Raw genomic sequence first — 16,626 nt, 5'->3', positions numbered from 1 at the left:
GCCTTGCATTATGCAAACAACATTGTCCACCTGTAAAATGTAAACCCTTCCATGACAAATATTAGAAGCATTGGGGATTTACCAGATATAACTAGATCCATAAAATTGGGGTGTTGTAGTTTGTGTTGTTGAATTCACACAAGCCATATATATATATATATATATATATATATATATATATATGATAAAATTAGCCTTCACTCAAATCCCTAGAAAAAAAGGAACCAAAAGTAGTGCAATAGGCTGGTGGAAGCACAAAGATCATGTAATACCCTGCTGAAATCCTTGTATTAATGTCTTTCTCTGCCCAAGGGCACTTTTCTGCATGTTGTTTTTAAGATTCTTTTGTTATCATATCCTAATACTTGACCTCTTCTCTCCTGAAAGCTTTAAGTCCACAGACTCTTATCACAGCTAAGCCAAGTGTTCACAATGTAGCTGCTATTTCTTCTAGTGTGGGCACAACCATGGGATATTCAGCTGAGAATTACAGACAATAACTATAAATGACATTATCATTATTATTTTTATATGTTGGTTTTTAGATGTTTTACGAGACTGAATGCTATGGAGGTATCAGGAATACATGACAGGTTTATGAAGACTTTGCTTCCCGTATGCATTTCAAGGTTATATTTTGACAAGAGTGTAAAAAGATATCCTTTGCTTCAGTCAACATGCAAAAAACACAACTTCAGAGGAAACAATATCCTGGTTATTGAAGTGTTTTTAACACTAAACTCCATATGATAGATTCTGCAAATAAAGATTCTCTTGTCACTGAACTCCAGTTTTTAACATGCCCAACCAAGCCCCAAGCCGTTTGGCCTGTTGACCGATCCAACCAGAACTTCCACTCTATTAAGGAATCTGCCAGCAAAACAAACATTTAACAAGTTATATGAATAAGAGACTAATATAGTAAAGATAGGCAAGCACAAGAAGTCAAACGTAGGACAATTGTTGGAAAACTTTTTTACCATTAGTTTATGGCAAATTCTATATTATATTCCACTCAAGTATGCAAATATATATATATAAATATACGGTGACAATGTATTCTACACCAGTGTTATCAACTTACTTCCTATAGGTGGCATCAAGTGCGACCCCTAACCTTACCAAGGGGCCACACTTTTCAGTGAATGTGTTATTCCAGTAAGCTATGAGACTGGAGTTGGTGATGAAAATGTCTATAGCTGTTATTAGAGACTGGGGACATGTGTCAGGATGTGGTCATAGTGTGTTACCTGAGACTGCCAATGCTTCCACATCTATGCTCCCTCCTAAAATTACATTAATCAAGTTTGATTTCTCTTTTTCCTTAGCATAATACAAATCCAAGAAGAAACATGAAAGGGATTGCCAGAATAGAAAAACATAGTATAGTATGAATTAAAAAAAAAAACATTTAGCAAAAAATGACTTTTCCTTCTAAGAAAGAGGGCACCAAGAATAAACACACTGACATTGATTGTATTAGATACAAATTCTTTAGTAAAGCTCTGATTTCTGCCTGGCGGTCATAAAAAGAATGCAAAGATCATTTTGTTAAAATGAGCTATTTCAATGGAACATACCAGTGGTTAACCACATTCCGTGGTGCCATTTATAATAAAATCCCACTTAGTGATTTGTAATGAAGAACATTCTTTTATAAACACCTCACTCCAGTTTGTATTAGGAAATGACAATTCACTGTTGTAATACGTTTCTTTTAACATGTGTTGTAACGTACCTATGCATGCGTTATATATAAACATATACCACAATAGGAACATATTCATCTCATTTATTAAAATGCCTGAAATGAAACTGTCTGTGCTGTCCCAGCCCATAAGATGGGAACTATAACAGATAAAATGTTAAAGAAAACTATTTCTCCAGAATTGATACAGAACACATAAGTCATAAGTCATATGCAATATGATTCAGTATTGGTGACTTTTTGTTCACTCTGCACTCTGCTACAATGTAAAAAACCCTCAAATGTTGCTTCCTTGTAACCATGCCAACTATGGGAACAGTTAGCAGTTTATTTTGTACGTTGTCTTTGTACAGGATTCCCTAAGAAATGTCCTTCGCTGTTTATACAATGGTTTCACCCCCTGTCCTCCACTTTCTTTTATAACAATTGAGCAAGGCGTTTAAATATGGTTGTGCAGCCCAATAGAAACCCAAGTTACCCCATTTGGTAAAAGATCCGGTCTGACATGCCGTCGCTCCACAATAAAAGTCTGTGCCGAGGGGTAAGGCTGTTACTCAGGTATGTCAGCACAAAGCAATGGAGTGTTAGTGCAAGAAGCAGCATTTTCACCAATAAAAATGATATTTTAGGGGACTTCCTATTAGCCATAAGTTATAATACGCAGGGTACAGGACTATAAGGTGTGAGATTTTAATGGGTACAGTTGCAGATCTTTCCATTCCAGAAAATTGGCCAAAAAAACACATTAAACAGTCTTCTCACACTTGTATAAAATTCTATATAAAATGTTGGTCTATACAAGGTTCAGATGTCTGCAGTGGCAGACATAGCCAATATGAGCATATCTTATTTGGGGCCCTCCTGCTGAACTGACCTGGGGCCTTGTTTGTTGAGGACGGTCCAGGGCCCTTGTGCAGTGGCACACTTTGCACCTCCTTATGTCCGCCCCTGGTCTTCTAGTAGACAAAACTCAGAACTTAACTGTAAGGCTATGTACACACATGCAATAATTGTCATTGGAAAGGATTATCACGATCCTTTCCAACGACTTCATGATGCATGAACAAGTGGTGTACATACAGGGCCATTCTGTCCTATGGAGAGCAGAGGGGGAGAACGACAGAGCGGCACCACGCTGCGCTCTCTCCCCCTTCACTTGCATTACGATCATTCATTGTCCATCGTCCGTTGATCGGCCAGAACGGTCGTCCAGACCATGAACGTCGAGCGCTGTACACACGCAAGATTCTCATTGACCTGAGCCAATTATCGGGCGAGAACTGTTGCACATGTACCTAGCCTAACTCAATGTTAAGGAAAGACAAACCAGTACAGAAGTCAATTGATACTATCAATGTGATAAGAATATAATAAAAGGGTTGCAAATGTAGCAGGGGTCATTTTTATTTGCACCAGATACCTGGAATCTAGAACAGTTCTCTCTCTGCCCAATCCACAAAAATGCATTCTCCTGGGTCTAAAGAATTCCATCCAGTACCCATATACTGATTCCATGCAATACCACCCAAAGCCAAATTCCATCCAATAACAGCAGTTTGGGTTCTTTGTGTCACAACCAAGCTCAGGGCACACATTCTAGACAAAAGACGATTATATGGACTGGAAATGTGAGCCAATGTCCTACAGAGAGTACAAGAGTCAGTGTTCTGTCTTGGCTCATTATATGCTGGCTTTATAAAGAAATATATTTGAGGGTCATGATAGAAGGAACATAGAATAAAATGAACAATGTTATTGCAAACATACGTGTGTGTGTAAGACACAAAGCTTTGGTTCACTTACTATCATTTGAGTTGAAAATATACAAAACGGGTCCAAAGAAATCCCCAAATCTGTGGGTAGTACTATGATCTGGGGTGGATTTGGTTGGTCAGGTCTAACTTCAGCTTTATTATGAGCCCAAATAATAAGGTGAGCTAAATACCCGAATATACAAAATGACCAGGCCAATGGATTTTGTCTTCTCTGATGGCACTGGCATATTCCAAACTAAAAATTATTCATCAGCTTTGAAAGAATAGTTCATTTTCAGTACATTTTCACATATGGATTGGCCACCGCAGATCTTATCCACACTGAGAATCTTTGGGATGTGTTGGAGAAGACCTAAGCAGTGGTCCAACTCTTCCATCATCAATATAAGATTTTGGTGAAAAATAAGCAACTGGGAATGAAAACAAATTCTGTATATAGCATAATCTTATTAAAACAATACTACAGCGAATGTGTGCCATATTCAAAGCTAAAGGTGGCCCAACTATAACTCGTATATCGATTCTATGGAAGTGGAAGAACGGAGGTTTGATTCCAGGCAGATATAAAATACACAAATGAGTACATCATTGATTATAAATCAGTAAATGCAGTAAACTTTAACTATTGGAATTCAATTAGGAATCAAACTTCAGCCACTGCCCAGCAGGGATTAGAATAGGACAGGGCGTTTGTATTACTTCAAGTGTTGCAGTGTTGTCAGCACAAGTTTTCATCAGAAAGTTTCTCAAAATGTTTAAGCAGCATTACAAGAAGCATTTCATACACATAACAAGGGAAATATTAAAGAACCATCTAACTTACCTCCAAGAAACTGTATTCCACCAGCCACTCTCCCAACAGTCCTGGAAATAAGCTCCGAGACACAACATCCCATGATGGCGGTCAATGCCACCAGTAGAAGAAGACCACATCCAAGTCCAGTAACCACAGTGCAGATCCTCCACTCAGGGCTTGGTATGGCTTGGAAAGAAGCATAGCGGCCGCACTGTTCCACCATCACCGTGGTCTGGCGGCTTTCGTCTCGCACAGGGTAAGAACATCTCCGGAAAGTACCAAACGACACCGGCTTATCCAACTGTGATCCCAAAAGCCAATAAGGCATGAAAAACCCAACACAAGAAGCCCCGGCACAGAGAAAAGACAGGAGTGCCCAGATCACTCCGGTGCATGTCAAACTGGATGCCATGGTGCTCTGCCAACAAGGTAAACTTCATCAAAGGTTAACCAGAGTTAAAACAAACAAGATTATCCAAAGGAAATTGAGTATTGTGCAATCTCCAAATACAGCTTAATCCTACACGGCTTAATATCCCGAAGATTGTGCTCCGTACTCGTATCAAAGAGGAATCCCTGAGAAAAGGGAAAACAAACAGAATTACAGGTAGGAATGTAAATAAAACTACATTAATCTATAATTAAACTCTGAAACCTCATACCAAATCATTTTTGTTCTGCTACATGGCAGAATGCACCACTTACACAATATTGCAAATCAAATAAAAAGGAAATTTTCCAGTGTCTGGTTCTGTCTTCCTCATGGGCTTCCAAATTAATTTCCCCAGCTCTCTATTTGAAAAGGAAAAACCGACCCGCCCGTTCAATAAGGAAATTTAATTTAGTGACACAAATGAATGGCAATCTTGGGATATTCAGTGTGGACACAATGCCCATACAAGCAGACCAGAAAGAATGCTTTAGAACACAGATCGTCAAGAAGGTCGGCTTTGTAAGAGAGGGTTCATCCGGACGACCAAAATAATCAAAGGCAAGGAGCAGACAATGCCGGGGAAAGCTCCTTACGGGACATTTAAAAACCTGGAATGAGACGGGACAATGAAATCGCTGGACTTGCTGCAAACAATAACTTTATCAGAAGCGTTACTTGAAGAGGAGTTTGAACTAATAATAAAACTTAGTAATGGCCCCATCCTGATTGTAGATTGCTGCTAGGGGTGGGGTGGGGTGGGCGGGACTAAATCCACTTACCTTTCCCTGCTCCATCCATGGTGCCTAGGCAATGGCGATGCCACCGTTCTGCTAGAGAAAACTGAGCAGTCCAAATCTCATGAGATGTGGAGAGTTGGTGAAGTTACCCCTCTAAATTGTAAGCTCTTCGGGGCAGGATCCTCCCCTCCTCCTGTGTCGCTGTCTGTATCTGTCTATGATTTGCAACCCTTAATGTAGAGCGCTGCGTAATTTTAGCACTATATAAATCCTGTTTATTATAAATAATACAAATAATAATAGTACAGATGTCTCAGGTTAGGTATCCACATGCACTTTTTTTTTTATTTTGCTTTGTGCATTCTTAATAATCAATAGCAAGAGACATTTCCCCCTAAATCACTGCATTGGGGTGACAACTTGTATACACACTAGCCATGATATGTAAGATGGCCATACACACGTGCAATAATTATCGTTGGAAATGAACGACTAACAACCGATCATCTGATAATCGTTAACAAAAAAAGTGCACAACGATTGCGCAACAATGCCGTTGAATGAGGATTGTCGCTGGAAATGAACGACCGTCCCGGCGGATCTGATTGGACAACGATCGTTTACGCGCATTGTTACTGACTGCAGAATGCCAGCTATGGCTTTGGCTCTCCATCTGATGCTTCTTTGAATACTCACACGGTACAAATTGGGGTCTAATTATAAAGGAGGGAATGTGATATTCACTAAAAATTTTATGGTGGAGAATCAATTACTGCCACATGGACCTGGATAAGTTTTCACCAGGGAAGGTTTGGTGAATGTCAGATTCACATGTACATATACAGCCCCATGTGAGTATTTAGAGAATTGTATTAATATTATTATTATTATACAGGATTTATATACTGCCAACATATTACGCAGCGCTGTACATTAAATAGGGGTTGCAAATGACAGACAGATACAGACAGTGACACAGGAGGAGGAGAGGATCCTGCCCTGAAGAGCTTACAATCTATGCGGTGCGGGGAGTATCACACAATAGGAGGGAGATATGGATGAGATGTGGAGCTTCCCTATGATGTGTATACAGAGATGTCACAACTGATGATCAATGCTTTGTGCTGGTGGTCTCTGTATTCTCTTCCCACACTTGTCTGATTACTTCTGAGGATCCTCTGTGCCGAGGACTTGTTCACTTGGGACAGATTCTTCAGCACTTTGCACTCCCCGGAGCCAGCTGACACTGACAGTAACCCCATCCATGCTGGGAGGAAGCAGGAACCACAGGGGACACTGATGGTGTCGCACTACAAATACCAGCATGCACTCTGACCATGGCTGCTTGCTTGATTGGCCTTTCTTAAAATTTGGGGGAATCCTTGAAAAAACTTTCCTGTCTTAGGGAACCCTCTGCTATAATTACTATATCCACAGATCACCGTATATTAGTGTGTGGTCAGTAGGAAGAATGTCACCCAGATAGCCATCATTGGGGTCACTTATACTGACCTGAGGGGTACACACTGCTCAGTGTTCCGGGAACCCCCAGCAAACCTTATTTTAGAAACAATGCTATAGCACAACTTGTACCATACAGAATGCAGCCATCATGTATTCCCATACATTATACATCTTGGAATACATCACACAGATTCCCCAGCTTTGTAAAATAACCCCAGGAGCCAACTGTCTGCAAGCAGCAGCTGGAAAGTCAAGTGTTGTCTGGCTTGCTGGGACTTTCAGGCAAACTTGCTGGAAGTTGATCTGTTGAGCAGCCACAACTCACTGCTAAAAACCAAAAAAAAAATGTATAAGGAACCCAAATAAAGTGATGAATTTTAAATAGCATAGTCAGCATTTTATAATAGGATAATGTAAAGGACAAAGGGCTTTTTATTAGATACAAAGAGGTTCCTCTGATACCTTATATTTTCTGCCAAAATTTGCATTGTTCTCTGCTGTAAATCCTCTGAATGTCCTAATCTTTTACTATAGAACCAACAAATCATTTTAAATTATTATACAAATACCCTGTGAAAACATGGGTCACCCAAACCCACCCAACATGGGTCACCCAAATGCAAAATGATACAATTTAGAATAAATACATAGCATCCTTGTATGCGACCCTTCAAACCCCTTTTAAGATATTGTCATACTACTGGTTAGACATTATTCATTTTGTCATGGATTAATATAAGCATTATTGCTTGTATTTGATGAAATATTCACCTAAACAAACCCCAAAATCTGGTATTGTATTTGTCAATGACATTGTATTAATAAATCATCTTTAATTCAAAATAAACCAATCAGTTTGCAGTGTCCTGCAAGTAAATCACTTATTATATATTTATAATCAATCAATCACTTCCAATTGATTTTTTATGGCATCTGTATATCTTCACCTGCTTTACTACACATCATGATTGAAAAAGCCCGAATGCAATTTAGGTGATTGATTAAACATAGTTTGCATAAATAAATTACAGTGGCAACAAATAAAGGTAAATAAAAGTAAAAAGTTCTGAACACCTCAGAAATCATTCGGCTGCTTCTGTCCTGTGTCACATCATGGATAAACACTAGTGTCCCAGTGCCATGGCAGCCATGCATGCCCAAGCCATCACACTGCCTCCGCCATGTTTTACAGATGATGTGCTATGCTTTGGATCATGAGCTGTTTATTAACGGATTCATTAACTGGTTTATTAAATTATGTCCAATTCCATAGGAGATGGTGTACATACAAGCGTATGGCTTTAGTGATGTGTTCTCCATATGATACTTGCTACTGACAAGCATGAGACCCTTTCACCCTTTCTGTCTTTCATTTATGGCATTGAATATCCCTGCATGGTGGTGACCACATAGTGTAAATGAATAATTAGTGGTTATATAAATCTTTAATGTTGTTGTATAAATATGTAATTCTTTGTTGCTAGCAGTTGATGTGCTGGTTTGTTTAATATGTATCTCCTGATGAAGCAGTTGTGCGAAACGCAGTGAGAAACACATGTTAAAGTTTTGCAATCTATACACAATTATGATTATGGTCATGCATGTTTTTATGCAATTTTAGGATGTTGTAATAAAAAATTCTTATTGTGATTGTTTGTGATATATTTGGTGGTGGTTCAACACATTTTTATAAAGCACCAACATGTATTATATAGCGCTGTACAATAAAGGCTGCAAATGACCAGCAAGTACGAACAATCATACAGGAGAAGAAGAGGACCCTGCTCAAAAGAGCTTACAATCTAAAAGGTTGGGGAGAATAATGTTTATAAATGACAATAGGTCAATACATAACTATCTTCTAATTCTAGTTGTAACAGTTCCTATGGATTTTTGCTTCTTGCACATATTATTTGCTTTTTTACGCTAGTGGAAAAAGGCTCAAAAATTATTGATTTCATAAATCATTGCACAAAAAAACAATACAGGTGAAAATAATGCAGGTATCAGCAGATGTACAATGAAGACACAGTGTAAAACTCACTATAAGAAGCATTTTTCTGAAGCTATATATCAAGCTGTCTTCTATCCACATCAATGTGATTAGAGATAGCACAGAAAGTGGTAAAGCGTGGCATGTAATCTTCTGTTTATCATTGCTCTATTACATAGTTTCCCATGAGAATTTAGCTTGTCGTGTGACACAGCCTATACCATGGAGCTCTGAGATGCAGGGAAATCCTCTGAGACTGCAGAATCATCTTGTAAGGCTCATCAACCTGCGGCTAGTAGGATCATTGATTTGCTGGCCATTGCTTGTTCTCATAAATCACAGACACTTTGAATTTGGATAGCAGAAATAAATGACAGTAGCACTATCAAGTGAAAGAAAATTTAACCCAAACCCAAAAATATATTTTTTTAATGTAGGGAATTTCCATGTGTTACAGTTTATGATGTTTAAATGGGGTTACTAAAATTTCTTTTGCAGAATTACAGCCTCCTTATCAGTGTTTCTCAGCCAATGTTCTGTGAATCCATATAATTCCTCCAGAGGTTGCTAGGGGTTCCTTGACTAATAAGCAGCGTTTGCTTCTAAGGTCAGTTTAATTGATACCAATGACCTTCTATCTGCTATGTATGAGGGTGGCATTCCTTGCACCGGCCTGCAATGTAAATGACATTCTTCCCAATGACTACCAAGCTAGTATGCTGTGAGCTGTGAATATAGTAATTATAACAGGGGTTCTCTGAAGGCCTGAAAGTTATTTTAAGGGTTTGGCCATGTTAAAAAGGTAGAGAAATGCTACTCAGGATGAATATCTGGGTTTGGTATATGTTTAGAAGCATTGAATGCATGGTTCCTTTCTGCATGCTGTGCTTTTATCCACGGGGTGGTACAGGACATAATAGTAGTTGTGGCCATTGAACCATGACACATGGGGCCTGATTTATTAAAGCTCTTCAAGGCTGGAGAGGATACACTTTCATCAGTGAACCTGGGTGATTCAGCAAACCTGGAATGAATATCAACGTTATTTGCTTGCAAATGTTTTGAATCCTGAACCAGATCCATTTCAGGTTCACTGATGAAAGTGTATTCTCTCCTGCCCCAGAGAGCGTTAATACATCTTGTCCATGGTGGGAGATGGATATCTCTTGCAGTTTTTTTTTTCTTAAACATTAGACTTGCTTCTGGAATAGAATAATACATTTGAATATTTCCTCTTGAAATAATGACTGGAAGGTGCATATAAATTAGGAAATGCTTTTATTAAATAAACAGTATTCACCAAATACAAATATGATTTTCAGTTTGCTTACTTTGATGGATCAGGATGGGCTAATATTTGATCAGCTATATTATTTCACTTCTAAGATTTATGTAGATGTTTGCCTTTAATAAAATATCTTGTGATGTCTATAGACAGGATTAGGGTTGCCATAGACTAGAGATGGTGGTTGGATATGTAGGGGCGAACCTAATGCTGTTGGCTAAATAAAACTTGGATGAATGAGGATAGGCATCTACTTTCCCTTTCTCTGTCTGAAGGGTTAACTGGCATTTTCTTTTACTAGGCAACATCCCAAGTGGTGTTAGTGTGTGAATGGAAGACTGGCGCTGCCTTTTCTTTATTTAGGGGCAGTGCCGCACCTCCTGCTGGGCAATGCACTGCAGCCTGCACTTGTAAGCCTGAGCATGAGATTTAGCAGTCACAGAACAATGGGTTTGTGTACAGGGGCACCGGACCAAAATCCCCAGACAGTTTTCATAAGGACCCATGAGAAAGACATCCCAGACATGATGGACCAATTTCCTGCAATGACTTAGTGAGTGTTCCTAAAGTTGCTGCCAAATAGTTCTGTTGTCATATAAAGATATATGCTGCATGTCCTGTATTTTAAGGAACAGCTTGCCTATGTAAAGTTTAACATTTGTCTTTAGCAAGTTATTGTATTCTAGTGACAATATATACATTTACAATCCTCATTTTAGTTATATTTTTATTACAATAGGTAAAATACATTTACAGCCTACATTTAGCTAATAATATTTTGCTTCACCCGCTTCCACCTTTACCCCCTAGCCAATATGATAATGAAATGTTTAACTACAGACCGATTGGGAAGGGTCACTGTACACTCATACACTGCACAGCACTCCCCACTCTATAGAACAGACTTGAATCCAATGAAAAATGTGTAAATATTGGTACAAGTTTAGTGAAATTTTAAATGGACCCCTAAATCTGCAAAATTTGAGGCTTTCCAGAATCTGTTCTAAAATTTCTTGTATGTAGGACCTATTAAGTTTCAATAGTGGAAAACATTGTGGATGACTCCAAATAGTTTCTGGATCTGCCCTAACACAGTCACACTGATATAGAGTTAGATTATACTTATTAATACAGGACACAGCCAAACCAAACCAGGATCAGCACTAGGTGTTGTTCTTATCGCTCATATATTCTTCTCTAAAGCTCTAAATAACCAGTGGGCAACCAGTGTTATAATATAAAATATATACCGCCTGATCACAAAAATCACACAATCTGATTACGTCATGCATTTGTCACGGTATTACTTTGATAAGTTTATGCATTGTCACATGTCACAGAGTTGCATTTATTTTTTGCCAAGATTTGATGATGGGAGAGTCAGACCTGTGTGAGGTCAACTAGAGCACATCCCAATGGGGTTAAAGTGGTGTCCATCTGTGACAAGGCTGGAGAGGATACACCTACACCTCTTCAGTAAAGCTGGGTGATCCAGCAAACCTGGAATGGATTTCTTCAGTCTTCTTCTTCCTGGAAAGGAAGAAGAAAAAAGAAAAAAAAGGAAGAAAAAAACATATTGATAGAAAAACCTGGTCATTCACTATAATTAGGAAGTCAGCTGATCTTATTTTTTGGGCACATAATGTTGCTGAACCCAGACCAGACCAACTGAAGCAACCCCAAATTATCAAACTGCCCCCCACCAGGCAGTTTTTTATATACATAGTGAGAGATGGAGACGGGCAAATATTTGAATATATATTCATAAACACCAGGAAAATTCAAGTTTGTAACAGTTGGTATCTGGATGTTTGTTTTAAATAGTTACTGGAAACAATACAAGAATCATTCAATGGTGTCTAATGCAAGAAATCTTAATGTCGTCAATAGCAGCAAATTAGATTTTGTCTGCATGTTTCAGTGCTTATTGAAAAAAAAAATCTGACTTCCAATTATTTTTAAAAAATGTTCTTCTTTCAGACAATAATATGCATGAAGTCCTTTTTACGGCTCAGTATAGTGAATAATGAAGACAGTCACACAATGATCACAGAAGGTGATATTATTGGTGTTACCAACAGCTCAGGGCTATGAGGACTTGGTATTACATATTAAAATTAACAACCATGTTTTGTGTTATTAGTAGGTCAGATCTTTCTCACGTCTAGAAGGTATAATAGAAAATAAAGAAATATAAATATATAAAACGTAATAATGTGAAATGTGGCCTTTTGTCTTGAGGCAAATGTAATCTATTATAATTGTGAGTAAAAAAAAGTTCAAATGTTAATGTCCTGTTAAAGTGTAAATATGAACACAAGAAAAAATCATTATGTGTAAAATGCTTTTAAAACACAGGCAAAATATTATATCTCCTAATAAAATTTTCTCTTAAATTTTAAAAACATAGACATAGTATAATTATCACTCTATCTACTTATTTAGCAGCACGTTCAATAAAACAGTGAACAATTGTTGCTCCATATAAACCACAATAAAATATTAATTATCCTGTGTGCACTATACCACTTGGTGCAGTAAAATCGCATAATTAGCAAGCATGATTTGGCAGAAGTCAATATGAAATGTACAATTCATCAACCACCATACACAGCTACAACTTGACACCCATAATAAAAATGCAAAACAATCATATTACTAATGACAGACTAATAACATCTCATCAACTGGAAAAACAAGATCTCTTTTTCCCTCATTATATCTTGCTTTTATGAAGCTAAATATCAAATACTACATGACAAAATATAATATAACAAAGATACCATAGAAAAAACTGTAGAATATAACGAAAAAAAAAAAAACAGGTACAGCTTTAAAGTCAACCTGTGATTTGATCATGCAAAAATAACAGGTTCATTTTAGTGTTGGGAAATTTAAAGCATAAGTGAATTCTTAATCTATTATTTTGGTATGTTTGGCATCATGCCTCATTGTATACAATTTTCCTAAGCAAATTTTTTGTTTTTGTGTCGCAATGTTTATTACTCGGAGATCATGCCAATATCAACACTTCCTGTTGCATGCTGGCAACGCCAACCTACTGCCTTGCAAATAGCAATAACATTGTCAGCCTGCCACCTGAGCCATGTGACATTGCTGTTCTGTTGGGTGTTGGGTTGCTTCTTTGGTCTAATATAAATATAGCCCAACAGCCAATGGAAGGATCATTCATAGCAGGCTTAAAGCTCTGCTGTTTACTGAATGGCAGTTTTTAGCAGTGTCAGCCTGACATGTGTTAGACATCTGTTCACCGCTGAATTGCTTGTTTGGTCTATCATATAGGCAGCCCAACAGCTAATGGAAGGTGCATGTATAGCAGGCTGGAAGCTTTGCTGCTTATTGCATGGCAGTGATTTAGCATTATCAGCCTGCAAAAGGAAGGGCTAGTCTTTAAGAAAGAAACTTTGCACTGGATTCACAAAAAAATATTTGCTAAGGCATGAAGCCAAAGATACTGAAACGACTTTGGGTTTACATTCACTTTCCAAGCATCTTCCACTTTCTAACTTTGTTGTCTTGATCTGCTACATATAGACTATGGAGAAGTGAATGACGCTATGTTAAGCCACCACCATATGGTGAACTAGAATGGCCAAACCCAATCAGTGCGACCTCATGAAGGTGGGGGAGTTGGCAAAGTTTTAACTTGTTCACCAAGTTACCCCCCCCCTATAAACAGAGTTTCTGTAATAGATATTGGAGAAACAGGAATTTTGAGAAAGAGAGTGTACCCTGTCTCGTTTAATATTGATAATGGTCAAATTGACCAAACCCTAAATGTAAATATAGATAATTAAAGAGAAGACAAGAAAGCAGAGTTTTTTAGTGGTCAAAAAAATACCTAAACTGTATCATTTATCAGATATGTCATACATTATTAAAATACAGAAATGTATATATTATTTGGTTAGTGGTGCACTTATTTTTCTAATAATCTACCTAGCCACTAATATCTGGCTTCATCCTTAGATGCAAGTAAGTGCACCAATAATCAAATAATATATTTCGTTTTTTTAATAATTTATGACATATCTGATAAATGTTGTAATTTATACCTTATATTTGATTCACGGATCACTGAACATTAAACTCCCATATGTTGTATTTACAATTTATACACACAAGTACCATTACTTTAAATTCACAAGTAAGTGTTTCATCACTTTTAGATCAATTTTTCATTATTACAGCCTGATATTACCAAACATAATAGCTGTTATGAATCTTTTCCTTATCAGCTACAAGCCACGGTTATCCCTTACCCTGAAGAAGCTCACTAGAGCGAAACACGCTGGGTTACAATACTGACCTATATGATAATTATACATAACCAGCCATAACATTTACAACTGCAAGCAAACTTCTTCTATCAACAATTTCTATATTTGAACATCTGTCTAGACCAAGGGTTTGCAAACTCAGGCCATTAGGCCAGATACAGCCTAGCCGGTAGTTTGTTCTTGCCTAACCCCCCCGGCCGATTCAGCCTAATGTCGGCCAGCAATCCGTGGCGGAGCCGGAACAAACTACAGGAGCCGCATGCGGCTCTTGTGCCTCTGTGTGGTGACTCCCTTCTCTATTTACCGAGGCTGGCGTTCCACCGCTGGGGTAAATAGGGAGCATTCCCTACCCTCCGTATGCATTGCGGAGGAGAGGGATTTGCCTTCAGGGGGCATTCCTGGTGGGGGCGGAGCCATTAGGGCAGGACTCAAGAGAGAATGTGGCCTAGTGTGCTCCTGCCTACCCCTGAAGTGGCCTAGTGGTCTAAAAATGTTTGCTGGCCTCTGGTCCAAACAGGTAATCTCAAAATCCCAGAATATTTAATGGGATGAGGAAATTTGATTATTCATTAATACTGTATTGTGTGTCTGTATTTTATTTGAAATTATATATATTTCCAATGTTTGCACTCTAACACTAATACAGTTTAAGTAATTTTTTGACCACTAAAAAACCCTACTTTCTTGTCTTCTCTTTAGAAACAGGTTTATTGAATGTCCATCACATGAGCACATATGTCCAAGAAAATAGGTGATGCTGGACAGAATATTGGCTACTCAGTCAAACTCTCTGGGTTTAGCAAAGATATGAAGACAAGTGACACCCAAGTATAAAGTGCCAAGATGGAAGTCAATGTGTGCGGACACTAGGGAGATGTGTGACAAGTCCTTCATAGAGCTAAGCACCAAAAGAGAAAAGTGAAGGTGGTGGAGAATGGGAGGTCCAGCAAGTGGGCCAGTACATGCCCTGGACAATGGTTTGCATGTTTTAAAGCTGGTAGTGTATTGGAGCTGTGAATGTCAATAGTACACTGACACCTAGATCCCAACATGAAAAGGTTAAGCACCCCTGAAATTATCTTAATTTGGAGATTTATTCACTCGTTTTAGGCTTTTAAAGTAATTTTTTTTTTTACCAAGGAAGCTATACAGGTTACACAAACACAAATATACTTACAGTTCATTGGATTCATTAGAACTCTGGTTACCATCAATGATCTGGGATGAGATCATGAACTCCTTATGAGTTAAGGATGCAAACCCAAGTGACGGATGGAGCAGCCAGGTCATTGAATCGTAAAACCTCAGTGCCATGACAACCAAATTGTGGTGTCAATGTGTGCAAATGTTTGTTTGTGTCAGGTCTGTTGCGAAGAAATATATTTCCCCAGCGTAGTATGAATGCTAAAGAGGAATGAGCAGTATGAACAGATCAAACTTTAGGCACCTATACTTATTTTTGTCTCTGTTAGAAAAGAGGAGGTTTGGGTTGCCACATGGCTGGTATTTTATCGCCTATCTGGTAAAAATAAAACTGTTGCCTATGGTATTGATATAAAAACAACCAAAGGTTGGTATTTTTCCATGAAAAGGTGGCAACTCCATTGAGGACACAGACAGTAACATAAACCACACAAGATCCAAAACCACAAACACATGTCAGATACTATTGGTTGTGTTGATCCACTCGCTTGTCCTCCCCTCTCCATAAATCAGAGCCGTACTATATGTGCAGTGGCCATTCGTTCATCTGAAACTAATATTTATTGACACTATTTACTGGCACTATGACATTATTTATCCAATATTAAAATCTGTGTTGTTTAAAATATGCAGAGTTGGAAAAGTTGCAAAGTAATCCAAATATATAGCGATGTATAAAGGACGGCTCCACTTTTGTTGTGTCTGTTGCTAACCCACCTATTCATTTGCCCTAATCCAACCTGTATTTCATCCCCAGTCATAGTTCACCTCTACCACCACCTCCTAGCAGCTTGATTATTTCCCTAGCACTTTTTCTGACACCTGTAATGTTTTGTCTGTAGGGCTGTTCAATGAATGTCTCATCAGGCTGTGCCGGCACATGGGCGGTACTCTGTAGCTGCTACCTGCTAAAACACTGTGTAGCCTGCTA

At 38.3% G+C, this 16,626-nt stretch overlaps 1 protein-coding gene across 1 annotated transcript in view; it reads right to left on the bottom strand.

Moving 5' to 3' along the window:
• The window catches only part of LHFPL6 (LHFPL tetraspan subfamily member 6), a 106,367-nt gene extending 101,090 nt beyond the window's left edge, over positions 1-5,277 (bottom strand). The window contains exons 1-2 of the mRNA XM_072403856.1: positions 4,985-5,277; positions 4,307-4,855 (exon numbers count right to left, since the gene is read on the bottom strand). Of these exons, the coding sequence (XP_072259957.1) occupies positions 4,307-4,691 (385 nt within the window). The 5' untranslated portion in view covers positions 4,692-4,855; positions 4,985-5,277. The remainder of the gene's footprint in view (positions 1-4,306; positions 4,856-4,984) is intronic.
• Between the last annotated feature and the right edge of the window lie 11,349 nt (positions 5,278-16,626).

The sequence above is a fragment of the Pyxicephalus adspersus genome, chromosome 1 (genome assembly GCF_032062135.1).
Source record: "Pyxicephalus adspersus chromosome 1, UCB_Pads_2.0, whole genome shotgun sequence".
NCBI lineage: Eukaryota > Metazoa > Chordata > Amphibia > Anura > Pyxicephalidae > Pyxicephalus > Pyxicephalus adspersus.
Note: the sequence above shows the minus strand (reverse complement) of the source record. Positions and strands in the feature narration are given on the sequence as shown.